General features: G+C 46.3%; 5 protein-coding genes across 8 annotated transcripts; 1 reads left to right on the forward strand and 4 right to left on the reverse strand.

Annotated features, from left to right (window-relative positions):
* Nucleotides 1-5,533: 5,533 nt before the first annotated feature.
* LOC133901202 (blue copper protein-like) lies at nt 5,534-6,517 on the reverse strand. The gene is made up of 2 exons (XM_062342484.1): nt 6,236-6,517; nt 5,534-6,134 (listed from the first exon to the last, which is right to left on the reverse strand). Exons 1-2 carry the CDS (start codon nt 6,393-6,395, stop codon nt 5,815-5,817), a joined length of 480 nt encoding a protein of 159 aa, XP_062198468.1. The 5' UTR covers nt 6,396-6,517; the 3' UTR covers nt 5,534-5,814.
* A 5,662-nt stretch (nt 6,518-12,179) lies between these two features.
* LOC133901205 (blue copper protein-like) lies at nt 12,180-13,163 on the reverse strand. The gene is made up of 2 exons (XM_062342488.1): nt 12,899-13,163; nt 12,180-12,813 (listed from the first exon to the last, which is right to left on the reverse strand). Exons 1-2 carry the CDS (start codon nt 13,059-13,061, stop codon nt 12,482-12,484), a joined length of 495 nt encoding a protein of 164 aa, XP_062198472.1. The 5' UTR covers nt 13,062-13,163; the 3' UTR covers nt 12,180-12,481.
* A 1,919-nt stretch (nt 13,164-15,082) lies between these two features.
* LOC133902467 (uncharacterized) lies at nt 15,083-17,382 on the reverse strand. Of its 4 annotated transcripts, none has more exons than XM_062344062.1 (6): nt 17,243-17,382; nt 16,918-16,971; nt 16,741-16,819; nt 16,577-16,647; nt 16,178-16,488; nt 15,083-15,459 (listed from the first exon to the last, which is right to left on the reverse strand). In XM_062344062.1, exons 1-6 carry the CDS (start codon nt 17,313-17,315, stop codon nt 15,346-15,348), a joined length of 702 nt encoding a protein of 233 aa, XP_062200046.1. In that variant the 5' UTR covers nt 17,316-17,382; the 3' UTR covers nt 15,083-15,345. The 4 variants fall into 4 exon arrangements, with proteins under 4 accessions (XP_062200046.1, XP_062200047.1, XP_062200049.1 ...); XM_062344063.1 differs by having other exon boundaries at nt 16,178-16,365; nt 17,243-17,381; XM_062344065.1 differs by having other exon boundaries at nt 16,178-16,370; nt 16,918-17,365.
* Nucleotides 17,383-18,188: 806 nt separating this feature from the next.
* Nucleotides 18,189-19,720, forward strand: LOC133901797 (E3 ubiquitin-protein ligase Os04g0590900-like). The gene has a single exon (XM_062343304.1). It carries the CDS (start codon nt 18,336-18,338, stop codon nt 19,404-19,406), a length of 1,071 nt encoding a protein of 356 aa, XP_062199288.1. The 5' UTR covers nt 18,189-18,335; the 3' UTR covers nt 19,407-19,720.
* A 3,297-nt stretch (nt 19,721-23,017) lies between these two features.
* On the reverse strand, nt 23,018-25,131 carry LOC133901886 (transcription factor bHLH94-like). The gene is made up of 3 exons (XM_062343422.1): nt 24,426-25,131; nt 23,910-24,347; nt 23,018-23,547 (listed from the first exon to the last, which is right to left on the reverse strand). Exons 1-3 carry the CDS (start codon nt 24,888-24,890, stop codon nt 23,443-23,445), a joined length of 1,008 nt encoding a protein of 335 aa, XP_062199406.1. The 5' UTR covers nt 24,891-25,131; the 3' UTR covers nt 23,018-23,442.
* Nucleotides 25,132-27,165: the final 2,034 nt, after the last annotated feature.

A 27,165-nucleotide genomic window follows, 5' to 3' on the forward strand; every position in this document is an offset into this window, starting at 1 on the left:
AGACTAGGCAAAGGTAGTGTTCCTTTATGGAAATCCACAAATAAATCCATCAGATAACCTTTTATCAAGTCCCAGAAGGCCTGATAGAACTTAGCTGGAAAACTATCCGGTCCTAGTGCTTTATTATGTTCTATTTGAAATATAGCGTGTCTCACTTCATTTTCAGAGAACGCTGATGTTAGCATTATGTTATCTAAAACAGAGACATGTGGGATGTCATCCACACGGGTTTTATCCAACTCAAAGTGGTTACTATCCAGAGGCCCAAATAACCCTTTGTAATATGTCGTAATATGTTTCTTAAGATATGCATCCCCACATATTATTACCCCATCTTGCTGCAACTGAAATTTTTTTTGCTTCCGATGTTTCCCATGTGCTACCAAGTGGAAAATTTTGGTGTTAGAGTCACCTTGAAGTAACTCTTTTACCTTTGCCCATTGGTACCATTTAATCTCTTCTTCCCTCAACAAGTGGGTTAAACGCTCGTTAAGACATTGCTTTAAATCTATCTCATTCGGAGACAAAGGTGTATTCTCAGCCTTTTTATCTAGCTCATCTAATTTATTTAGTAGTTTCTTTTTTCCTTTCTTGTACTAACCACTTACATTCTTTGCCCAACATCTTAAGTGTTTTCTTAGTCTCCAAATTTTTGCTTGCAATTTCTCCATAGGAGTATTTCTGCTTGTTACATTTGTCCAAACTTCAGCTACCATATCATAAAAACCATCTCTTAACAACCAGCCTAGCTCAAATTTAAACATAGGTTGATTACTACCTACTGATGCCTCTCCTGTGTTTAAAAGCAGAGGAGTATGATCAGATCTTTCTATTGTTAGAGTTTGAACAGTTGAGTGCGGAAATTTCTGCTCTCATTCTATGCTCATGAGTATTATGTCCAATTTCTCATAAGTCAGTACAGACATCGCATTAGTCCAAGTGTATTGCCTCCCTGATAATTGTAATTCCCTTAAATCTAGTCCACTGATAATTGCATTAAACAAGAAAGGCCACCTCTATTCAAAATTATCATTATTCTTTTCATGTGGGCTTCTCAGAATATTGAGATCACCCCCTATTAGAGGATATGTTTCATTTGTACACATTTGAACTAATTCCGATAAGAAGAGGTCCTTAAAATCAGCTTGTATCGACCCATAAACTGCAACAAGAGCCCATTTATAACCATCTGACTTACTATACGCAATTGAAATTTCACATGGTAGTCCCCTTCTACAATGCCTCCTATGTCATATGTATCAAGGTCTATCCCCAGCAAGATACCACCTGATCTACCTCTAGGTGCTTTGCTATGCCACATAAATTCCTTACCCCCACACAAATTCTTGAGGAAACCTTGGGAAATTCTCCCTTCCTGTTTCTGATATTGCTATGAAATCTAATCTTTGCTCCTTTGATAGATCCGAGATATATTTATGCTTTTTTGGGTCTTTAAACCCATTGCTATTACAAAAGACCCCTTTCATTGAGAATGATGTTTAGTTGTCTTGAGACTACGACCAAGTCGGATCCCATTGTTTGTAATAGTGATCCAGTTGTTTTTTAGAGCGACTACTGTGGACTTAACCGGGCCCTTTTGATCATAAAAATGATATGTACCTATATCTATTACCTCCTCCGTTATATCACCACATAAATGACACAACGCGAGGTGGTCTAATTCCTCATCCTCCTTAATTTCTTTCTCTTCCTTATCTAAAATCTCCATTAGCTTATCAAGACCCTCAACATGACTAAGACACAACGGCTCTGAATTTTTAATGCTTACAATAGACTGTTCAATACAATTATCGTTGCTACACAAAAGTACCCCAACACTATGTATATTGGAAGCAATATAATCATCTAAAAAAGATAAAATCGAATTGGTAGTCTTACCTGCCGCTGTAGGCTACTCCATATTTTGGCATGACTTCAATTTGGAAGCCTGGACCATAGAGTCTTGATCCACTATGGTGACCCGGCACTTGCTCCTACGCATCACCTCCACTGAAGCTTCCAGTATCGCAGCGAGCTCCTCTAGTCTGACTGGTCCAAGAGCTTGGATGCGCCAACCCGAGGCCACCAAAGGAGCTCCTAGATTGGCCTCAGCCACAGCAGCAAAAGGCTCTCCCTTATCAGGCGCCAGATCAGGAGGCAGTCCAGTGATATGTTTCTTTGCACCATTTCCTTGCGAGCATTCACCAAAAGAATCGGCAGCTGCGTTTTTATCCTCCATCTAGGCATCATCCATTTCTCCATTCCCATCATTATCCTCTTCTTATCCATATTAATAGGAACCGGATTTGCATCATTATCTCCTGGTTCCACCCTAAATTGCAGCTCATAAAGATAGTCACCGATGACTACATCAACATACTTCGGAGTCGAACTTGGGTCAAGAACAGAAACCTGCATGTGAACAATATCATGCCTCCTAGTAAATTTCATGGCCACCATTTGAGTTACTCCCAAAAGAGAGTCCACTTCCCAAATGGTAAGAAAATCTCTTAGCTCCTTGGTTAATCCGCGGAACTGCACCCACACCTTGGGCATAATATACTTGACCTCCTCACTTGCAACATGCTCTTCAATCACCATCTTTGCATTCTGTGACTTAGTTTGGAGTACACCCCATTCCACCATGCATTTCAATTCTGCCTTGGAAAGAAAATAAGTTCTAAAAGTATTTGGTCCATTTTCTTCCACCACCCACTTCCATCTGCCAGGAATCAACATCTGGAGTTCCGCTGTGACATTAGCCACGGTCAAAGAACCCTCAATAACTCTCACTGAAACTGTTTTGGAATCATTCTTGGTTTTCTGGATCGACGTGTGTGGGATGTAATAGAACACTAAGCTTTCCACTGCGTAACTACAAGGGATAGCTACGGGCTTTACTGCTCTCAAGAGAGGGCATCTATGAGTTACAAGCTTCACACTCTCAAAGATATCATAAAATAGCATTGTAGCACATTCATCTTGAGTATGGCCCTTTGTAAAGCAGTGGAAACTATAAGGTTTAGGTTTTTTGGTACCGTCTATTGTTGCACCTTGCTTAGAAGATTCCAGGATATCTACCATCATCGGCATTGATTCTACTCCCGAGCCTGCAGCAAGCTCGGCCTTGTTTACCGCTAATGGCCCCACTGAAGCCAAAAAAGTGGGTACAACAACATCTACAGTGGCCGGCAGTGGACCAACCCCATGAGAAGTGGAAGCCGGTGCTACACCACTACCCTGGGTGGCAGGAGCCATCGCAGATGGAGTCCCACTCGCACCAGGGAGTGGAGCAGCCGGAGCCAGATCACCTCCAATCGAGCCCAACAGAGTTGATGCCGTATCCCCACCTCCGAATTGCGCACCCCCAGCCGGAGCCTGCAACATTTGTTGTTCATTGTAGAAGCTTTGACCTCCATTAATGTCATATCTTCCTCCAAAATGACTGCGATGATGGCGAGGGTAACGACCACTACCCCGGCCGCCGTAAGCGAAGTGGCCTCCTCGATAGTCGTCGTAATATCCCTAGCCACCATACCCAGGATGCAAGCCTTGGTTGGCGCAGTGGAGACCTCCACGACTGACAAAACTCCCTTGGCTGGCACCAACTCCTTGTGTCATGGCACGGAACGACCCAGTGTTGCACTCCATGGTTCCCGCCACCGCTCTCCGTGTCCACTCTTACCACGTCGGAGTATGTGCATGATCTGAGCGGCTGTAGAAGAGATGACGACGCCCTAAGGTTCTTCTGGCATGCCCCTGTCCTGGAGAAAAGAGCAATGAGACCCTTTGTGGGACGAAAAGGGATGTTAGTTTGTAAATTGCAGATGTGTTTCATGAGGCCTTCTTTGGACCGCAAGTTTTCTCAAGAATTCAAATTCGAACGATCATCCGAGGAAACAATGCGATCTCCAGAAGCAGCAAATCAGGCATTGGTTGCCACCATCAGCGCTGAAGACAATGATCAACAAGTTCCAATTGCAACTCCGATTGTAGAGACTGCCTTCCACCTACCTTCCTGCAGAGCAGCACCTGCCAAAACATCACTGGAAGTGTGAGGGGGAGAAACTCTCGGTGGAGGTAAAGGACCATGCCATGGGCGACCTTGAACTCATTGCCGAACAATGGCGTCCACCACTCTATCCGCCAACAAACTTTTCTTTCTCGTACCTACAAGCACAGACGACTTACTGACCTTAGACGATGATGGCATGGAGAGATTGGCCTCTGTTGCCACTAAATCATCCATAGTGAAACCCGCCACCTTAGCCATCTTCACCAGCTTCAACATGTCAAAAGACACAACACTCTCCTCATCTGAGTCGGAGGCATGATCTCCACGAGCCCAGAACCTCCCTTCGATGGGATCTGACCGTGCAGAAATTTTGGTCTCGTCGATGTTGGGTCGATCTCCTCTAGCTTCAACACCAGGATCTCATTAAAACGATTCACATCCACCGCATGTGATGACGTCGGCCGAGCTACCGGCAGTAGCATGGGGCGGCGTCGCCTCACCATTGCCGATGAAAAGACACGATGTGTTGTTGTTGAATTTGATTGTCACACATGAGGTTGTTGAGGTCCCTACGATGATCATCCTTGTGACATGCTCTGCTAAATTTGCCTATTTTTAGACTTGATGCGTCTTATAATATCATTTTTCTGATACAGAACAGGCTATTGTGAGCCTGTGCTTGTGAGGGCAAGTTCATTTGTCTTTGTCTTTTATTTGATATCCTACTTCATTTTTATTTCAATGTTTCAAGTCATGGAATAATGATTATGAGGTTCGGTCTTCCGGATTTTATAACCGATTTCCATCCAATATCGGCATATTTTGGTTTAGATTGGTTCATTTTCGTATAACCGGCAATCCCGTATTCGTTTTTGTTTCCGGTTTTTTCGTTTTCATTTCTGTCCAGTAGAGAAAATGTAAAAGTGAAAACGGTTAGACGGTTTTTCCGACTGTTCCGTCCGTTTTCATCCCTACTTCACGCCAGTACTCCTGGACTACTTGCTGAGTTTTATGCACCCTGAAACTCTGAGCAGTTCACTGAAAAAGAATTTTATACCTACTCATTGTCTCATACTCCATCGCGCGACCGGCTATTTTTCCAGCACCACTTTTAACATGAAAATAAAAATTATTCGAGTTTGGTGGTTTCGGAAGGCTTCTCCTCTGTCCCCATCGTAATTGCTGTAACTCGAAGTCAACTAGTTCTCTCTCAGCCTTAGCTTTTTGTAAAGGTTGCTGATGCCTGTGTTTTCCAGATCGCAAAGGTCCTTCAAGAGTTCTCTGAGGCGATCCTGAGAAAGAAAAGCAATAGCTTTTCGCAGACCGCCATTAGAAACTTCTATCGATGCGTATCCATCCAGTTCCAATTTCCAACCGACAAGATCGCTTTCCTATTGTTCCTGCCCTTCGATTCGTTCTTTCCTTTTTTTCCCTCCATTTCCTTCTACCAAGTCACACTCTTACCTGACGCGAAAAAGACAGTGTGATTTGAGAGGCTGTATTGCACAAACCACTTCATTGAGCACAAAGAGAATAAATTATAATTACACAAAGATAATCCCCACAACGAGCAGATATCAGACACGATGATGCAGCTGGTGGACACTGCACACACAACCACAGACATCAGAGGCACAGTACTGCGGAACTAACGTAAATACATGAGACGCACGACGAATTATCGACAGGAAACGTAGCAGAAATGTGGCCAGATGCTCAATACACGAATCACCAACTGTGAACTGTCTGCATGCACTGTCTCTACCCTGAGACGCCGAGTCAATGACGGCTGTGCTCTGTCAGGACATCGCGAGCTTGATCAGAGCCCCCGTGGCCGCGGCGACAAGAGCGCCCATCGCCGGAGCCTTCAGTGCGTCCCCGGCGGCCCCGCCGGTCGGGGTGCTTCCCGAGGGCGTGGCGGAGACGGTGACGGCGAGCTTCATGCCGCTAGCGCAGTGGCCGGGGACGTTGCAGATGAAGTAGTGCGTACCGGGGGTGGTGAGCGTGACGGTGGTCGAGCCGCTGTCGTCGTCGCTCAGCGCGTTGGTGCCGGAGCAGCTGTCGTAGCCGCTCTGGTTCACCTCCGTCACCGTGTGCGCCTTGTTCACGTAGCTGAACACTACACAGTTTCCCACGAGGTGGTAATGCGTGAGTAGCTGCACATGTCTACTAGCTACCTAGCTAGACAAGATGAACCATGAAGGGGCAGAGCTCACTCACCTAGTTTGTCTCCGACGGCGAACGTCTTGCCTCTGGCCCAGTTGTTGTAGTCGCCGCCGGTCGTCCAGCCCTGCGAGTCGCCGACGGTGTACGTCGTGGCCGAGGCCAGCGCCGCGTACCCCGCAACGAGCAGCACGACGAGAGCCAGAGTGTTGGCCATGACGATCTTAGCCTTATCTTCTGATCTGTTGGACGATAGAAGGGGCGCAAGCCAGGGAGACAAGGATATGAATGGACCAATCACTATTGTTGCTCTGTCGCACAGTTGACAGGGGGTTGGAGGGTCTATTTATAGATCACATGGTTGCTAAGTTTTCAAAGATAAAATAGATAATGAGCTGGTACGTGTCAATGGTTCTATGTATACCTACAGTACTCCCTCTTTTTCACAACTTCCACCTATTCCTTCAGAAATGAATGGACGCAGTGTGTGAAGAGAGAATGGAATCGAAATGCCTTTGGTGCGACTCAAAGCTTCTAAGAGGGAACGAACGCGAAAGTTGTGCTTAGCTAGGCCAGCTGGTGGCATCTTTGTGCAGTCTTATTGGTGTGATTTCTGGCAATCTCGCTTCATTTTTTGTGATCAGAACACTGCACGCACATCGCCTAGATGCTTTCGAACAGAAAATTCATGGATCATGACCTCGAGGGCACTGAAAATAGAAAATGTTCAGATCGCTCGAATCGTCTTTGGCTTCAACAATTGAAGCAGAAAAGGGCTATGCCTTGCTCTGGAAAACGAGCGTGGAATGATGGCCGGTGAGGGAACTGATGCCAAAGTGCAGTAGAGCAACAAAGGCGTCGGTTAGCTTCTTGTTTCTTTACTAGTTTCACACAGAGGTTCCGCAAAAAGGAAAAAAAAAAGGTTCCGCCGAAAAACAAAGTTTCACACAGGTGAGGTGATGTGCCTGGCTGCGCGGCTGCACGGAGCCAACGGACGGAGGCAGTTCGGGAGTTGTTTCGCCTAATGCATTGACCCAAGTGTGTGGAAACCGCAAAGGACCACGGCTCGGTGAGTGGCGCTCAGGCTCACGCTCGGATACGTCATGGGCCGTACATGCATGCGGCTAACGTGCTGCCCAGCAAAATCATCGTGAAGCTCTCAAAGCTCCCGACGAAGTCACGACGGGGGACGGCCTGCTTTGCTCATCAATTGTCCGGCCCATCTAATCTCAACAAGGGAAAAGCTGCATTGGATGATTGGGCTCTCTAGAGCTGGGAGTTGGGCCAGGCTTCTTCATGGCACAGCCCCACCTCCAGGATTCTTCCGGTTTGGTCACCCCTCTTCCCCGCTCCACTTCTGGCTCCAACGGCTTGCACACCATTGCCTCTATTCTCCCCGTCACCCTCTTCTTTCACTACTTCCAGTCATCGCTTCCCCTCCCTTACTCATGTCAGGCACAAATGTGTTTCCGCTCCCATTCAACACTCCCGCTCCACGAATCTAGAGTACCTCCTCCTTCCTCCTCATCGAACACCGCCGTTGTTACTTCCCAGACTCGCCCTCAACCTTGCCCTGCTCCTCCTTGCGCCTAGTAGCTGCTGCTCCTCCCAATCCCAGCATGTCGCCACCCATGTGCTTGGAACAATCGATTTGTATGATTGGAACAATTGATTCTTGTTTTTTAAAGGAGGTAAGAGGGGTGCCTCATATATTAATATAGCAGGAGAACAAAAGTAAACAAAAGTCCCAAAACAAATAACAGTCCCCAAAAGCAAGAAAACAACTTGGGCTGAAAAGATAAGTGAAGCACATATGCTCCCGATCGCTAAATCAGTCCAGATCTAAAAGATCGCTCAGTTTGTTTGCTCCCGTTAGTATGCACGCTCTAGCTTCATCCTTTATTTTGGCAAGTAAGGTTGGCGCTATTGACTCGGAACCATTGAAAACTCTAGCATTTCGCTATTTCCACACCTCCCAGGTGACAAGCATGATCAAGGAGGCTATCGTCTTCTACTGTTGGATTGGCCCACTAAGATGGAAGGTCCACCATTTTGCAACCGATGAGGTTGATGGCACAATTGATTCTTGTTTTTGGAGCATTTGATTCTATACTTTGGAACATTTGATCTGTATGGTGCATGCTCGCTGGACGGTCGTCTAGCAATGGAGAGTTGTGGCGACCTGTAGTGTGGCGGCTGTGACGAGTGGCAGGGGGTGCATCATGATATAGGGGAAGGGGGCCATCGAGGGTTGAGTAACGTAGATGGGCCGGAATAAGCCATCGCACATAGGTTGCGCCAATCATCCGATCCGCCCATTGTGTAGCGAAGCCACCCACCCATCCCTCTAAGCGTTAGGGTTTCAGGTGGATTGGGTCAGGCTTAGAGGGATGGTCGGGGGTGGTGGCGTGGCGATGAGGTGGTGGCATCGCCAAAGCTGCGGGATGTAGGAGGGTGGTGGGTGGTGCTGGTAGTTATGGAGGCAAGGAAGAGGGCCATCAGAGACGCTTAGCGTGAGAGAGAGAGAACTCGCTGAAGTGGGTAGGGAAAAAAGAAGAAGAAAAGAAAGGTGGGAGGGGGTGGGCAGAGACTGGCTAGAAATAGCCCAGTCGGCTAGTCCTCCATTTGAAATATAGCATGTTTTTTCAAGAGTTATGTCAATGGTTTAGAGATAATAGCAAAATGCCTCACAAATTTTATATAGTATCCTGCCAAACCCAAAAAACTTCTCAACTATTTTGTATTTGTAGGTGTGACCCACTCTTTGATGGTTTAATCTTGGATGCATCAGTTGTGACGCCTTTCTCAGAGATCACATGACCTAGATAAGTAATTTCCCTTTGGGCAAAGGTGCATTTGGAGAGTTTGGCCTGCCACTGATCAGCATGCAGGAGCTGCAAAACCTACCTCAAATGATGAACATGCTCCTCTAAAGTTTTGTTGTAAACCAGTATATCATCAAAAAATACTAGCACACATTTCCTCAACAAGGGCTACAATGTTTTGTTCATAGCACCTTGGAAAGTATTTGGGGTACCAGATAGACCAAAAGCCATCACTCTAAACTCAAAATAGCCTGAATGTGTTTGAAATGCTGTCTCGTATTCTTCTCCAGGTGCAAGTCGTATCTGATGGTACCCAGCCCGGAGGTCTAGCTTAGAAAACCAACTGGCCAAGACTAATTCATCCATAAACTCATCAATGATAGGTAAAGGAAATTTGCTTTTGGTAGTCATAACATTGAGATGTCTATAATTCACACAAGAACGTCATGTACAATTTTTCTTTTTGACAAGTAACACAGGAGAAGAAAATGCACTTGTGCTTGGTTGAATAAGACTAGTCAACAACATTTCAGAAACTTCTTTTTCTATTTCATCCTTCAGAGCAAGTGCATACCTGTAGGGTCTAATATGGACAGGCCTTGCACCCTGAATAAGAGGTATGTGATGATCACGCGCTCTAGCAGGAGGAAGATTAGTGGGTGCTTCAAAAACATAATGGAATTCCTGCAATAACTGACATATAGCTGGAGGAATTGTTGATGTATCCTAGGAGATCATGTCAGAAGTTATGTGCAGCAATTCAATCAAAGTACATTCAGGTGCTGCTGGTAAAACACCTTGCAGTATGATGTGTGAACCCTTATAAGGAATTGACATCATTTCTGAGTCCATTGCACTTTCATAGGAGAGTGTGTTTCAAGCCAATTCATACCTAAGATTAAGTCATAACTGTGCAATGGTATAATTTTTAGTGTGGCCTTGAAGGCATAGCCTTGCACAGTCCAATCAACATTCACTAATTTAGTTGTACATTGTATGACTTCACCATTAGCAACTTGAACTTTTAGTGGTACATGTAAAGAATATATGTCTTGCAACTGAGATGCTACATGTGTACTAATAAAAGAGTGAGAACTGCCTGAATATATGAGAATCAATAAGGAGTAATGCTGAATAGAGCCTTGCAACTTTAGACAAGGCCATGGACAACTGTGCTTCTGAAGAATCCACTTGTGAGGACCACAAAACAGTATCATCTTCATCAGAAAACAGATCCCACATCTCCTGGATGACATGAAGCTGATCTGAAGATGAACATTTATGTTCTCTACTCCACCTTTCACCACATTTGTGGCACAATCCTTTGGCTCTCCGATAAGCACAAAAAGAGGAAATCTTATATTCCACTAAGACAGTTTTTGCTGCCTCGAGACCTCTTCTATCATCTGCAGCACCAGTAGACTTGTTCACGCTTGGAGTTTGAGGAGGAGGTAATGGATATGGACCCTGAGGACCAGCTCGATTCTGATTGAATTCAAGCTTTTTATACCCCTTGTGCTTCGCGGAGTCGATCATCTCCTCCTGCAATGAAGCGAGAACACAAGCAGTATCCAAATCTTGGGGTCGTTGAACTAACACAATGGCTTTAATATCATCTTTTAACCCATCAAAAAAACGCATGGTATAATAACGAGAGTCAATGACCGATTCATAAGCAGTTAATTGGTCTACTAACTCAGAAAACTATTCTATGTACTCTACCTGAGCCAACTTGCTTGACATGAAAAAGTTGCCTAATCAGAATATCATGCTGATCTCGCCCAAATCTCTCATGCAACATCTCACAAAACTCATTCCAACAGAGATTCCTAATGCGATGCTCCAGGGCCTGAAGCCACCGTGCAGCCGCACCAGAGAAGTGCATTGAGGCAACTTTTATCCAAATAGCAGGATCCATAGAATAGAGATCAAAGTAATCCTCACAGCGAGATTTCCACAATTTAGGATTTCTACCATCAAATTGTGGGAAGTTGATTTTAGGGATCTTGCCGTGATGAAATGGTGAGGTGTTCGGAGGAATATATGAAGAGTGAGTACCCATGCGACCCACCGAATGCAAATCATCACCATAATGCTTATGATGAGGGAAATCATGCGTACCCTTGACCGGGAGATGAGAAAGGGTGGTAACACACCCAAACCCACGCTCCCAGTGATGTGTGTCACAGCGGTGCCTGATGGGGTCGATGGCCGTTTGCTCGGCAAGTGAGGTAGCCGCGACCATCTCCGGTGGAACGAGGATGCCCGGTGAAGACGAATCTTGCTCGAGCAGCACCCGATCAGGTGCTTGCGCATCACCTCAATCTCCATCTTCAAATGGCCGACCGTGCCATCAATCTGAGGCTTCCAATTGTTTGAATCGCTCTTCATGCTTCAAGTCGGACTCCGTCAGTTGCTTCTCGATGGATTGCTTCAGGCTCTTCATCTCGTCAAGCAGGAGCTTCTTGCTGGGATCCATGGCGCCGAGCTTCCTCTGAAACCGAGTGAAATGATCGTGTGGCTCTAGTGCGCACAGGACCGGTGTCTCTGATATCAGGTGTTAGCAGCGGGATATGGGTTGGAGAAGTGGATAGATAGAAGTAGCAGAAGAAGGTAGTTCGGAGGAAGGCAGGTGGATTGCTCGCCGGCCGGCTGATGCCGCCGCGGCCAAGAGGAGGAGAATTCCGTTCGTTTATAGCCTGTCCTTCCCTCCACGCCGAGCCAGAGTATTAAGCGCTCGGTTCACACACGCCACTCGCTCCCGCACTACTCACGGGCCAAGCCCACGCCACGGTTACACAACCATTCCGGTCCAGCCAACTTCATGTTCGGCTGTCTCACTCGTGTGCCACCGCCTGATGTCGTGGCCGTAGCAGCATCATTGGTTGGCCCCGAAAAGGCAAGTCGACACAATGACGGCCAGCTAGCCGGCCGTGAAGCAGCGGCCTGGGATACAGAGAAAACTTAAAAGGGCCACGCCGGGCCCGGAGGAGGGAATCGGATCCTCTGACTTCACCAGTGGGTGAAGTCAGGTGACTTCAAACGTCTGTAGACCGTTGGATCATGGATGGATGGATCAGATGTACTGCTACAGTATAACGGAACAGTAAAATGTGTACAGTAAGCTAACAAAACAGTAAAATATGTACAGTATATTGACGTCATAGAACTGTTCATCTACTCACAAATTACTGTTCACTCATGACTTCATCCCCTGAAGTCGGGGGATCCGGATCCCCAGAGGAGCAGCAAATGTTGCCTCGGCTGAGAGCCTGAGATGCAGCATTTGCTGCTGCTCGAGGCTGTGCGGAAAGATCAGATACGACGACGAGACACTGGTACACACGACACACATCTAAAGCACACACAATTGCGATCTGCAATCGCTGGGAAAATGTGTCAGAAATGTGGTCGAATACTGATGTATGATCACAAGAATCATCAACGGCCTGCGTGCATCGCTGCCAGTCGTGCTCCGTCAGTGCAGCGCGAGCTTGATCAGAGCCCCCGCGGCCGCGGCGGCGACAACGGAGCCCATCGCCAGAACCGGGGAGCCCGCGCCGGCTCCTGTTGGCGTGGCGCCTGGTGGCGTCGAGGGCGAGTCGCCCCCGGCGACGGTAACGGCGAGCTTCATGCCGATGGTGCAGTGAACGGTGACGTTGCAGATGAAGTAGCGCGTGCCGGGGGCCGTGAGCGTGACGTTGGTCAAGCCGCCGTCGTCGTTGCTCAGCGCGTTGTTGCCGGAGCACGCGTAGTAGTCCTTCTTGCTCACCTCCGTCACCGTGTGCTCCTTGGTCGCGTAGTTGAACACTGAAATTTTCCACGACGTCCTGCCAACGCTATGTCTAGTAGCAAGCCACGCGAGACAAGCCATGGATGGACAGAGCTCACTCACCGAGTTTGTCTCCGACCGCGAACGTCTTGCCGCTGGCCCAGGCGGTGTAGTCGACGCCAGTCATCCAGCCCTGATCGTCGCCGACATTGAAGGACGTGGCCGAAGCCAGCATAGCCGTGTAGCTCGCGACGACCAGCGCAACGAGAGCCAAACTGTTGGTCATGGTGATCTTAGCCTTGCGATGCGTTGCGAGTGGCCCAGAAAGGCGAGGGAGATGAGGATACGAATGGACCAATCACCAGTGTTGCAGACCTGACCGGAGGTTGGATTTGGTCTATTTATATATCACATTGTTGCTAATATTTTAGTGCTAATTTTGTACCGTGTCGATTACTTATTTCTTATATATGTTTCTTTCATTCCTTTGCTTTTTGACTAATTTCTTCACAAGTGGAATGAGTGCAATGTGTTGAAGGGACAGAATCTGGTGCCACTCAATTTAGGCCAATTACTTGCTGTCATCTTCGTGCAGTCAAGCGCATCCTTTTGTGTGCAGAGCACTAGCATTTCCTAGATGCTTTCGAGCAGGGATTAGCATCCTGGTCAGGGGACCGATGCCAAAGTGTAGAGCAACATCAAGACCTAATGCGTTAAACGAGTGTGCAGACGACGCGTCTCAGATTCACGGCCTGTACACGCGGGCAGCGTGCTAAATCTTCTGGTTCCTACTACCCTGCCGAAACATCGTTAAACTTCGCAGCTCTGACGAAGTGTCGCATAAGCATATATCAGAGCTCATCGATTAGCCTGCCCAACCTCTCCGAGCCAACGAAAAAGTAGTATATATTAAAATCCTACGGATTTAACATAAATGTAAAAATCCAAATAATCCATAGAGCAATCATAACTATGGCTTCCCATCTGCCTGCGATTCCTCATGTAGAAATAAGTGATACATTTCGTTTCTTTTTCTTCCTCGCATGTGGTCGTTGCGTGTTAGTGGGGAATCATTGCGATACAAAAGTGATGTAAGATTCCACAATCAGTGTAGTTGTTGTCGATACATTTTGACCACAGGACGCTCCAGATTCGAGCACCTAGCACACACTATTAGGAATTTGGATACCAGAGACACGGATTTAATGTAAAATAAATCTTCCAATGTGAAAGTAAAAAATCACGGAAGATAAAAATATATTACGATAACTCAGGGTACAAATACAGTAGGTGACCTATATTTATAAGCACTAAGCAGTTATGTTGGATCACAACTCTATCTTTAATTTTGAGGTATAATGTCCTAACAAACCTCCCATTGACTCAAAATCCCTATATATATGTACCGAAGAAATTATCTCCGAAACCCCAAAAGGCTAAACAATGACTGTGATCATTTGAGTCTTCAAACACTTCATACCAAACCAAATTGAGCAAATAACCAGTAGGTCTCAAACGTACAACTATTAACAAAGCAGATAAACAATATGGGTCTTCACGAATTCATAACCCTAGCAAAAATCTAAGTCTGTCCAACTAACCTTGTTATCCAAACTAGAACATCGCTCAATCATCAAAAGTATAAGCCAAAATATCAACTATGATGTTGAATAAAATTTTCAATGAAGAACTCATCTCATGGAATCATATATGCTCCACCTGAAACACAAAACTCAACAAACAACGCTCTCATAAGAGCAAATTGCATGTGTGATGCGTACACCAAACTGACAGCTATAAAAGAATATGAATCACATGGCATAATCATTAACTACTCATTTGAAATAATAGTCCGGATGAAAACATAATGTGTAATCAACGAAGTATAAAAAACTCTGTAATAGACCTCACGAGCGGACATCTCCATCTCTAAAACAACATGAATGAGCAAGGGACTTCACGGCCTGTGCACGCGAGCAGCGTGCTAAATCTTCTGGCTCCTCCTATCCTGCACTACCCTGCCGAAACATCGATAGACTTTGCAGCTCTGACGAGGTGTCGCATAAGCATATATCAGAGCACGGCCCGCTTCGCTCATCGATGGCCTTGCCCAACCTATCTCAGCCAACGAAAAAGTAGTATATTAAAATCCGAAGGATTTAACATAAATGTAAAAATCCAAATAATCCATAGAGCAATCGTAACTATGGCTTCGCATCTGCACGCGATTCCTCATGTAGAAATAAGTGATACATTTCGTTTCTTTTTCTTCCTCACATGTGATCATTGCGTGTTAGTGGGGAATCATTGCGATACAACAGCAGTATAAGATTCCACAATCAGTGTAATTGTTGTCGATACATTTTGACCATCAGGACGCTCCAGATTCGAGCACCCAGCACACACCATCACCATATCTTACTATAACCATGGCGCGGTTCTAGTTCATAGCGAGCATATATTTACATGAAGGAATTCAGAAAGAAGGAGAAAAAAGAAACATTATTTACAACAAGGAACGCTTCTGTTTACACCCCCCCCCCCCCCCCCCCGGGAATCTACATGAACCATTATTTCTGTCCATCTGATCCACTAGAGGATGTTGTGTTCGGTTTGAAGTCATTCTCGAGCTCTTCAATGACAGGCTCCACTGCGGCGTCAATCTGGTCACTCAGTGCTTCGATCTGCATTGGTGAGAGAAGGACATTAGAAGAGATTTAATTTTGCTATAACCCATGGAACTGGGATATGTAGACATGAAACGGTCTTTAACAGGATGAAAGCAAACTCTTTCTCATCTTAGCTAGGTGCAACGCAACCTGTACAGTTCAGCGGGATGCCTGTATAAACTTGGTTTGAAGCTACCAAAGCATGCACGGCGAGTTTGAGTGTTTCCGAAATAAAGCGACCCCAGGAGTGTTTTGCTCTTCGCGGAAAAAAAAGCATGTTCTGCAAGAAAAACTCAGAAACACTTTTTTTTTCACTAACAAGTTTGCACATGCTTTCCCTAGTCCCAAGTCACTTCAATTCTTAGCATGTAGAACTGTTGGAAAACATTGAATCTATCCTCAGTTTCTTACAAGCAACATCTAATCTAAAGTAAGAAGTCCCTTGTTTGAAGTGGTCAGAATTCTCCTACAATGAAAAAGTAAGAAATTTGTTCTTGCATATGTTTTTCCATGGGTAAGTTTTACTCTTTTTTATATAATGGAATGTATTTATTCCGCCTCTGCATAAGGCATGCACTCAGCCGGATAACTTTTACTAATGTGTAGGCCCCGGCCAATAACAAATTAACACATACAGAAGATTCTCAGTCTCTCTTGTACAACTGAAATATGATATCCTTGATATGTTCAAATATTCAATTTCAAGTAAGAACATGGATAAGGCATCACCAACCTTGTTGATGACCGCTTCAACCTTATGCGCATCCTTATCCACTACTTCAGCAATGTACTCAACCTCCACGGCTACCTTCTGCGGAGTTCCATCCTCTGGTAGGGAATTGGCTACATTAGCAGCCAGCTTCTCTGTCACCTCGGCGATATGCTCCACAACCTCCTCTGCAGTTTCAGCGTTGTCTAACGCTTCGCTTGACATAGCAATGCAATCATCGCAACAAGTAGCTAAGAACTGCAGTACATGAACATGTTTTTCTAGATAATGGAGTACATGAACATGTAGCAGCAGTTTGTAATTCATCGGATCATCTACAAGTAACTGATAATCAATCCAACAACTACGCCCCCAAGCGCCATATGCGCCCTGAAATTAAGAGTTGTGTGGATCTGGACATACCTTGAACCTTCCTGACCCTCTTGTAGAACGGCACGACCGTGTAAACCACGCCGCCAAGAACCATCTGCGCCCTGAGAGAGAAACATGGGGCGTAGCCAATCACACAATTCGGAAGATCCTATTTTGATTTTGATACACACACAGTTGCTGTTCCCAATTCTTAGCAGATAGGAATCATCGGCAGCGGCGGCCGCCGCGGCCAAATCCGCCAGGAAGATGTCCGATTTCCCAAGAACCACCCATCTGTTCACCGGAAACAACCGCGTCAGACAAACCTGCGAGTCGTTGTCCCAAATAGGAAGCAAGCACCGAATCGAAGCTCATGCTCGGAGAACACATACCCGGAGTCCATGCCGCTCGGATCTGCAGCATCGTCGGCAGGCTTCTTGGCCGCGCTGCATCAGAAAGAGAAAAACCCAACAAATCATTACATTTCACATCAATCTATTGACAGGTCGAGCCTTTAGACAAAACCAAAGAGAAAATCAGCAAAGGTGGCGGGTCGGCGGCAAGGTGAGGTGAGGTGAGCCCAAAGGGAAGAAAGGAACAAGAGAGTAGAGTAGATTAGCTCGCTCGCCATTGGAGTTGTAGCCGTCATCGAGACGAGACGCAGTAGAGTAGAGTAGAAAATTTCGGACGAGGGCCATTAAAGAATCTACTAATTACTCTGTAATCTGGATAATCGAATCGCTCTGGTGACGCAGACTTTCGCGTTTGGATACTTGCCGCCGCTTGCCATTTGTCTCGATGCCTATGCTGTATAGGATTTACTTTACCAATTCAGACGAGCCAAAATCATTCTCCAACGCTGGCAACTTGGCAAGATAGTCTTACTGAGCGAGGCAGACGGGCAAGCCGCAAGCCAACCAAACACGCCTTAATTGGTGCGAGATGGCACATTTGAGGCTCGAGCCCACGCAGATATTCCAACGAGAAGCCCAACCAGTCCGACCTGAGTAATGGGCCACATTGAGCCCGGTCGACGCGCGTCCTTTTCCGAGTTTAGTCAAAATTACATGATCCACCAAGACGGGGTCAGATTTATACTCAAACTCAAACCGCGAGGAGTTCAGAAACCATCTGAGGCTGACGATGCGAAAAGATTCAAGAACGCATTATCTATTCGTCATCATCCGACGTTGAAACCTTGGTTAATTTACCCATTGATTGCGTTGAAACCTTGATTGGTTTGCCATCACTTGCCTAACAAAACCGAACCAATCAACCGACCCCGTCGGACAGAATTACCCGGGCAATAATTTCTCCATTTTGAAATGGCACCGCACGGTCAAGGCTGCTACGGAGCCATTGACGAACGAATCCCTTCGCCTCTCACCCCATTACATCTCAATCGTCTGGAACTCGATCAACGACGTAAGTTTACGTAGACACGCCGGTCCAGTCCTACGTGTACTGGAGAGTGGATGCAAATCTTTGGTCCAACCGCTATCTACACGAGCAAACGTCGTCACGACTAGCATCAACTCACTGGCGCGTGGACCCAAAACCCTGGTAGGTCACCATGGCCCACACTGTCAGTGAGAGCATGCGTAACGTCGTTTGTCTCTGGCACTCGCAGTCGTCGTAGGCAGCTCCAGCTCCACCCCCAATTGCTGCCGCCGCCAAACCTTTGACCAAACCCAACAGCGACCCATCCACTCCACGTCTCCACCCCGCATCGCGCACGCGGCCCTTTCACCCCACCCTCGATGCGCGCCGCCGAGCACTCGCTGCCGCCGCCGCCCGATCCGAGGTAGCCATGTACCCGGTGCGCCTGGACGCGACGGTAAGCACCGTCAACTGCACGGAGAACCCGCTCGACTGCTTCCCGCTCTGCCCCGGCGGCGCTGGCTGCTCCGAGTACGCCTTTCCCCCGCCGCCCCCGGCCCCGGTGATCCCGCGCGCGCCGGATGCCGGCGGCCACGCGCCCGTGCGCCTCCTCCTCCTCGTCTCCCTGCTCTCCGCCTTCCTCTTCCTTTCGCTCGTGCTCTCCACGCTCCTCCTCTACCGCCGCCGCCTCATCATGCGCCGCCGCCAGCTCGCGGCTGCCGCCGCGGAGCCCGGCGGCGACGGGTTTGGCGATGGCGACGATGAGGAGGGAGGCGGCGGGGGAGGGGTGGTGCACCACGTGTGGTACATCCGCACGGTGGGGCTCGACGAGGCCACCATCGCGTCCATAGCCACCGTGGAGTACCGCCGTGGGGTGGGGCGGGCCGGGGACTGCGCGGTGTGCCTCGGCGAATTCGGTGACGGGGAGCTGGTCCGCCTCCTCCCGCGCTGCGCGCACCCGTTCCACGCGCCCTGCATCGACACCTGGCTCCGCGCCCACGTCAACTGCCCGCTCTGCCGCTCCCCCATTGTCGTTGTTCCCTCCGATCTCCCCGCCGCGGTTGCCGAGGCTGAGGCGGATGGCGCCCAACCGGAAGAGCGCCAAGTGCTTGACGAAATGTTGCAGTCGGAATTGGAATCGCAGGTCGAGGGTTCTGAGGTCTCGGAGGTCTCTTCAGTGACTCAAAGTGAGGACACAACAGCTGCAGCGGATGTGAATGGAAGGGCGACGCCCATACCAATTCGGCGTTCAGCGTCCATGGACTCGCCGATGTTTCTCGTAACTGTGCCTGAAGCTAAGGATGATGACTTGCAGTCTAACTTCAAGTTGCCGAATGCCCGAGAGATGAGGTTATTCAAGGTGAAGGAGAAGGAGGCAGCAGGGACTTCGTCCTCTTGTCAGGCAGGCCGGTTTGGGATTGGCAGGTCCATGTCAAGCAGTGGTCCGGGGTTCTTCTTCTCACGGAATAGCCGCTCCAGTGGCACCGTGCTGCCACTGTGAGTCGGCATGATTTTACTGTCAAGGGGGTGCAGCCTCAGCAAAGCCGGGAGCTGGTAGTGTGTCAGTGTCTGTTTATAGAAAGCGTATACTAGAGAGCCGAAGTAACTCTAAACGAAAATCTCCTTTGAGATGTGTGAGTCGATGAGAGTAATTGTGGAGCGATAAGGATTTCTTGAGTTGATGAACTCGTGTTAACTTGTACTTCCCAAGTTTCCTGTATCATAGTTTCCAGCTTGGGTTGAGCGAAGAAGCTGATGTTTGGCTTCTCCGTATATTATGTATCAATCATGCAAGGAGGAATGGACTATCGCCTATATCAACGTCTATTGGTCTTAAACAGGAATGGGGAAAATGTACTAAATCAACAATCTGTAGCGTACGATATTGTTAGATCTCTTCTTTGTATGGATAGCATTGACCACATATTGAGTGCAAACATAAACTAGCAATTCTACATGTGATTGTTTTATTTATCATGTGGATGTTAAGATCCAGTTAGCATATCTATTGTGCTAACTACAGCAGATTTTGCATGTGGGCTCTTTATGTTGGCAGGATAATAAATGAACTGAATATACAATGCTGTTGTGTGTTCCTGCGGAATAAGGTGGGAAGATTCATCAAATTGAGGTACCTGTTTTCTCAGTCATTTAAGAAGTTTTTTTACATTTTGAACATAAAGGACAATATTGCAAGGCTCATGCCCTTAGATATAGTTAATGTCTTACGTCTTTAAGGTTTGATGGCGTTCCATTTTGTCCTCGGCCTTCTTAGTGGTCATGTAGCTTGGTTTATGCCATTTAATGTTTTAAAAGAGATATTTGATTATTAATTGCTTGTAAAATAGAATTCTCTTGTTGTCTAATAGAAAGATATTTCATGATGAAATGACAAAACCTGACTACAATTACCCCAAGCTATATATGAACTTGATTGTTATGTTTATCACAAAACTCAATTCTGTGATTTGTCAAGTGGTAAGCAAAAGATGCTAAAAATATCGTTTAAAAAGAATTGAACCTCTTTAATGGTTTAACATACCAGTTACAACTGATATCTTGTTTTCAGTGGTTTCTGAAATAACAAATTGAAATAAGAAAGAGTAACATAATTTTTTTTCTATTTGCTTTGCATTGCAATTTTTTGCTAGTTTGAGTGCATATTTGTTTTCTGCACTTCTGCGCTTTTTTCTCAGCAATAATCTGTCTACTTTTCATGCGAACTACAAACTTTATCAGACTGCTTAGGCGGTGCATTGCAAGGAACAGGATCACAGATGCGTCTTTAGGAGACTTAGGAGCTGCACGGTGACGAAAACACTTGCAAATTCATTATTATAAGAATTGAGTTGAGTAAGCTATTTTTTTATTTTTTTGGGAATCGGTAGGTAAAGCATGTCTCTCAGCCTTCCGACTATGAAAAAGTGTTGGGTTTCTACATCAAGATTCTGTTCTATGTCTTTTCTCTTTAAGCTATATTACACTAGAGAACTCATGTATATCAATTATCAACTAAGCATGCTCACCTATCAAGGAATTCATTTAAGAATCCACAAACTGTACATTTGTAACTGCGACTTAATGAGACATGTTAATTTTCCGATATCTTTAGCAGTCACTTCATTTATTCTGATTGATGAAACAAAATTACTTTTGCATCAATTCTACTTGTGATAACAATTTTCTAAATTTGCTTCTCACGGTACATGGTCCCTGTATATAAACCCTTGATTGGGATCTCAGAAATAGGGAACTTGAGTTTTCGATATGTAGAATGCTTGACTAACAAATTTCTTCAAAGCTTTGTTTTTCCATTCATGTACCTCTTCTTGATGGACGTGCAAAGTATGCCATTTTTCTGTTCTGGAGCTAAGGTGCAGAGGAAGTTGTCTTGCATGATTAATTATTACACCAACCGACAATGTATTTTCTATTTTCACTGGTCTTTTGCCATGATGCTGCTGGTTTACCTTTTGTTCTCTGTGGCAACAACTGAAAAATTATTTTATTCTCGACTTTCTGCCCCCTATTTCATACTCTCCCTCCATTGTTGTCTTCCTCTTTTCCTTTTCCCAGTCTTTTTCGTCAAGTGGAGTTATTTGAAAATTATGCATCTGTTAAGCTGTCCATTTCCTGTCTCTTTGCTGTGTGATGAGGTAAATGTCTGCTGATCTCCTGTTCAGACATGCTACTTTGGTTGGTGAGCCAATACAGCAATATTGTACTTGAATAGTGAAGCATTCGTACATTTGGAATGACATGGCTGGTGCTTCTCACTCGTGGTTCGATGTGCCTAAATGCACTAGCCTTCTGACCTTTGCCTCCCAACATACATCATGTAAATAACATCCCAATCATGTAAACGCACCAGCTTTTGTTTTTGTCATGTTTCAAGCGTTTAAGTTGCAACATGAAGGTTTTCTGTCATTATCCCTATGGAGTTCCTGAAACAGGATGATAAGTCGTTGATGGGCCCTCAACATCAGTAGGTCCTTTTACTACAGTTCCTGTAAAGATCTATGTCATGTGTGCTGTTGAGATTGGTTTTCATATTGACTAGTTTGTTAAGCTATAGTTAGTCTACGTAACTAAGAACAATCTTGTCTTGTCATACAACGTATTTTTGCTGATTTCGAGCCATGTTGTTGTCCTTTTTTTTTGTCCTATGCTACAAAAAGTAGCCGCATTCTGTTGAACCAATATACAATATGTGGTCCTTCCATCTATGCCCCTAAGCGTTTTATGCATCAATGTCATAGTCTAGTTCGGTGATCGTATCAACATACCTTCTTTCTTGCTGCACAGATCTGTCATTTTCATGGCCACTCACATGCCCGCGCAGCACATACATGTGTGTTTCACTCTAAATACTTACAGTATAAGCAGTTCATTTACCTTTCTCTAGCAGCTAAAAGTTTTGAGTGAATTGTCCATGAAACTCAGCTCTAAGTTGGGCTGTTTATTTTTACTCAGGCGGCTCTCTTTTTTTACTCTTTTTTAAGGGGGTTTTAATTTTTATCACTGCTCCGATCTTCATTGGAGGCATATCAAGACCGACTCCACTCGAACCCCGACTAGTTGGTTCACCTTTTTTTTTACTAGATTAAACTACTCCGGAGTGGAACATTTGGAGAGCGAAAACGACATGCTGCATGCGAGCAAGATCAACATGTAGTTTGTCCCGTTGGTCGAATCAATCAGATGCAAACATCACTGGGATGAAGTGTTCGTGCAGCTCTTTCACTATTTGATCAATCATGCTTAGATAGAAATGGTAAAAGGTCGGTCAGGTAAAAGTGACCTGTTTTAGAATCTTTCCCTGGGTCATTGAGAGAATGAGAGGACACACGCAAGCTATTTGCTTTCCTTTTTCTTATCGTTTCTCTTTTCAGTCTCGCTTTGATGTCCATACAGCACCATACTCCATACATGTTCAGGAACGTTCTGATTTATGTTACACGGCAGAAACAAATCCGTTACTTGCAGGAACGCTGCTCTTGCTCCGGTATGTATTTTTTGTGTATTTATTTGTGATATACTCGTCGATTCTATGATCACAACATGGATATGCTTGCATCAGCCTAACTTGCCCCACCATGATGTAAACTAAGAATGGAGCAGAATTGAAATTCAAGAAAGGAATTTGCAAGCCATGTGCACGGAAGTTGGAAATCTTTTGGTGTTTGGCAGGGGATGGTGCTTCACAAGGGGAACAGAAATACAGAATTCCCCCGGAGGTGTGAAGCAGCACCTGTCAAATTGTGTCAGATCCTGCGGTGAACATGGTAGCACCCACAAGGAATGTCATATGTCGTCTCCACCACACCATGGAATTGTTCTCTAGTTGGAGCCTTCATAATTTGAAGACCTTTCAAGTTACATACCTAGCCATGGACATGCTATGAACAAAGATAAGTTATGCATTGAAATGATTCAACACTAGCTTAACCTGATAACTACATTATTGATTTGCACAAAGGGAATCACTAAACTTCATTTCACTTGCTAGAAGAGCTAAAAAGCTGCACACACGCATGCTAGTCTAAGCTGCTACAACCCTGTTCTTCTTGGATCTTCTCGACGATCTGATGAGCCGCGGTTGCAATCTCATCCACAGAGGTAAGTTGGCAATCATCCTCGACCTGCATTGACAGAATCCACATCATATGATGATCCTCTCTCTCTTTTTCTTCTTTTTGAGATGGATATGATGATCCATTAGAGTCAAACAATAGTTCTTTTAGGGAACTGTAACCTTTTAGCTAACTGATCTGCTCCATAAACTAAACAGATAGGAGAATTTGGAGCAGCTGTTCGAGACAAAGCAAGATCCAAAAAGCACGGAAACCTAGGCCGCAACTTGCCTCAGACTTTCAAGTGTGGTATTGCTAACCGGGTATGAGTACTATACACCTTGGACTGAGGGCCGTGTGTATCCATATCAGATAGATGGAATTGTTTACCAGTAGATTGGAAGAACGTGAAGGAGCTGAGGCCAGTGTACCTTGAGGCTAAACGAGTAGAGCACCATGTGGCCGGCGCTGGTCATGTTGAGGTGGAGCACGGTGAGCCGGTGGCCCTGCAGCCCCACCACCAGCCGCAGCAGCTGCCTCTGCCGCCGCCGGGACAGCACCCGCAGGTTGGCGTGGCTCTCCACCATGGTCACCTCGACGTCGGCCACCGCCGACGGCTTCGACCCGGACGCCTCGGCCTCGACCTCGGCTCCATCGCGGTTGGTAGCGTCGGCGGGAGCAACTGGCGGCGCCGCTGCGGCGCTCATCGAGTACTGCGGGAAGGTGAAGAAGTCGGCGAACGGGGACGCGTCGCCGCTGCCGTCTGCCGGGCGCTGCCTGGACTGCTTCTGCGCTTCTAGGCACTGGATCAGCTGCTCCAGCTCCTTGACGAAGTTGATCGCCCCTCCGACGATGGACGCCTGATCGCCCTGCACACGGCAACGCGCACTCGATCAATCACATCATGCCATATTGAGCTAGAACGTGCATTAGAACTCGTCGGTTACCCGTTGAGCGTAGGCGGGCGGCATGAGGGAGCGGAGCACGGCGAGGTATTCGTTCATTTGCTTGCGACGGTTGCGCTCGACAGCAATGTGGGTCATCCGCTGGCTCTCCACCTCCTCCCTGTTCTTGACAACCCTCGTCCGCCGCCGCTTCCTCCGCCCGGCCGGCGCCGTCGCCGTCACCCTCACCGCCGCTGCTGGGGCCTCTTGACCAACGCCGCCGGCACTCCCTACGGGTTCCATTGGCAGTGCGCCCGCGGCCGGGATGTGATCCAGCTCCTGGAACCCATGCAGCAGCATCGTCGACGAGCACGCGACACCCGCGTCCCAGCAGCCGCCACCCAGCTCCATGACCCCTTCGACTCCGCCAAACGGGCCATTCCAAGCCCCTCCTGCTGCTCCTGCCATGGCGCCACACCCAAAGCGGCTACCTTGCTGCTGGGACACCACCACGGCCTCCAATGCCATGCCTCCGCAGGGTCTCACCTGCCAAGAAGCCAGCTACATCTGTAGAACACGAGGAAGCTCAGAAAAAGCTAGGTCTCTTCCATGGGATCGATGGCGAGCTGTTCTACTCCTAGAAGACAGTAGCGGTGGTTGTAGTTTCTTGTAGCAACAGGTTGGATCGAGCTAAGGGGCTGGACACGTGAAAGCAGCTGCCTGCGCACTTGAGAATCGGGAATGGCGATGAGAGGGGCGTGATGACGAGAGGTGGGGTATATAAGATTGGATGGGAGGGTTTGGATGGGAGCGGGGGCCTTGGTGTGATTAGGCCATAATTTGGTCGCCTCTTGGCAGCGTGGGGCCAAAAAGGACGTCGTTATGGGGAATGGATGGAGACATGGAGTATTCAGATGGGGGAAACAAAGGAGCTGTGCAAAGCTGTGGTGAAATGGGGAATGGAGATGGCTCAAAATGGGAGGAATAAAGTAGTGTAGGATAGTGTTTCCTACTTCCTAAACCTGTAAAATGGCACCCCTTTTTTTTGATAAATAAGGGATTTATTCAATTAAAGACAAGTCACACAGATGAGGTGAAAATCATCCATTGTACATTTCACAATGCCTGTTGAACTGAGCATTGTACATTTTCCAGCAGGGGATATGTTTTAAAACATAAACCTAAACATGTCGTCTCTTTAACCGACGACAGGTAAAAATAAATAAAAATATAGCAACCCAATGCTCTCAAAATTCAAAACACTATAGAAATAGTTATGAAAAATTTCAAAAACAATATATGGTGTAGAGAAATGCTATAATCTAGGTAGGATTGAGAATGACGACTAGAATGGGTGAATAGATGTCTTAACAATTTTCTTTTAAAATTGATTGTCTTCTTCTATTTTCACCCAACGCACCTCAAAACTTAAGCACAAGCAAAGAGAGAAAGTTTAAAAGGGAAGTATCGAGGCAACATGACTCATGGATGGAATATGAACCTTAGGTTTCATTCAAGACCATTTCATGTGTCTTAGCACTCGAAAGCTTACAACTTGCAAAGAAACTAAAGAAGATGATCACCGGGCAAAGAAACTCTCCAAGTTGATAATCTAGAGGTAAAGGAACTCAAGACCCTCTTATATACATGAGTATGTGAGTTTTATGTCTCTAGCAACAAGAAGAATAATTTCCTAAGGTGAAAGAATTGCAACTCAAAGGAAAAAGGAAAAACAACACGAAAATAGGGAAACTTGCAAGGAAGACAGGAGAACTAAACGAAGAGGACTAGAAGGAGATGAGCATGAGCATATGAAAAAAATAATCTTCCTCAAGCACATATGTCAGCTCTATTTTTAACAGATTACAAAGTTGTTTCTCTCAAAAAAAACTCTAGCCTACTAAAAAACTAAACTTATCATCTCTTCTCTTCTAAAACCTATCACTAGGCTCTCAAATAGCTGACTCTCAAATAGCTGACTCTCTCTCTCTCTCTACAGCCATACTCCTCTATTTATAGGCCTAGAGAGGTGCTTGGCTCTTAAGTTTTCTTGTTCCCAAAATACCCTTCACCAGAAATGCACTCCTACCTACCACTGGGGTATTTTGGTCCTCTTTTCGCTCCATCTATCGAGCGACCATGACTTCTTCACGACTTAGCTTCGTCTTGACGTAAGCTTCGCGATGATGCCACGTGACCCTCCAGTCCTTCCACGATTTTGAGGTCAAACTGTGGAACCCTAGCACGCTTCTCAAAGTATGACTAGTCACCACTAGCTTCCACCTGAAGTAAGCACTCTGATACCGACGTGTGTCCTTCGTCTTGCGATCTTAACCGTCGGCAAGTCTCTACCGCTTCCGATCTCTCAGGTCATCTTGTCACTTACACCGACATCTCCTTCGCTTAACTTTATCAACATGTCGTCTTCACTAATCACCTCATGCTTTATTTGACCTCCACATGTACCACTAGGATCACCCTCGACTCTGCCCAACCTCCTTGACTGTCCGACACCAAGCACTCGCTTGGCCCCGATCATCCCGTCGTCAATTGCCAAGATGCATCCATGACCTTCACACCATGAGACAAGCAACCTGTTTTTCTAACTCCAAACTGCCACAAGTTATTCCAAATCAAAATTCACAATTAAACTCCTAACTTGCAGAAATCATGAACGTCGGATGGTCCAGTGTATTCACCCTCTGAACATTGGACCATCCGGTGAGTGTAGCTTCATTTTGCGCACTAAAAATTTACTCTCTACAGAAAACACTCTGGTGCAGCGTTCCGGTGTGTTGGGCTC

This window comes from Phragmites australis, chromosome 20 (assembly GCF_958298935.1).
Source record: "Phragmites australis chromosome 20, lpPhrAust1.1, whole genome shotgun sequence".
Lineage (NCBI taxonomy): Eukaryota > Viridiplantae > Streptophyta > Magnoliopsida > Poales > Poaceae > Phragmites > Phragmites australis.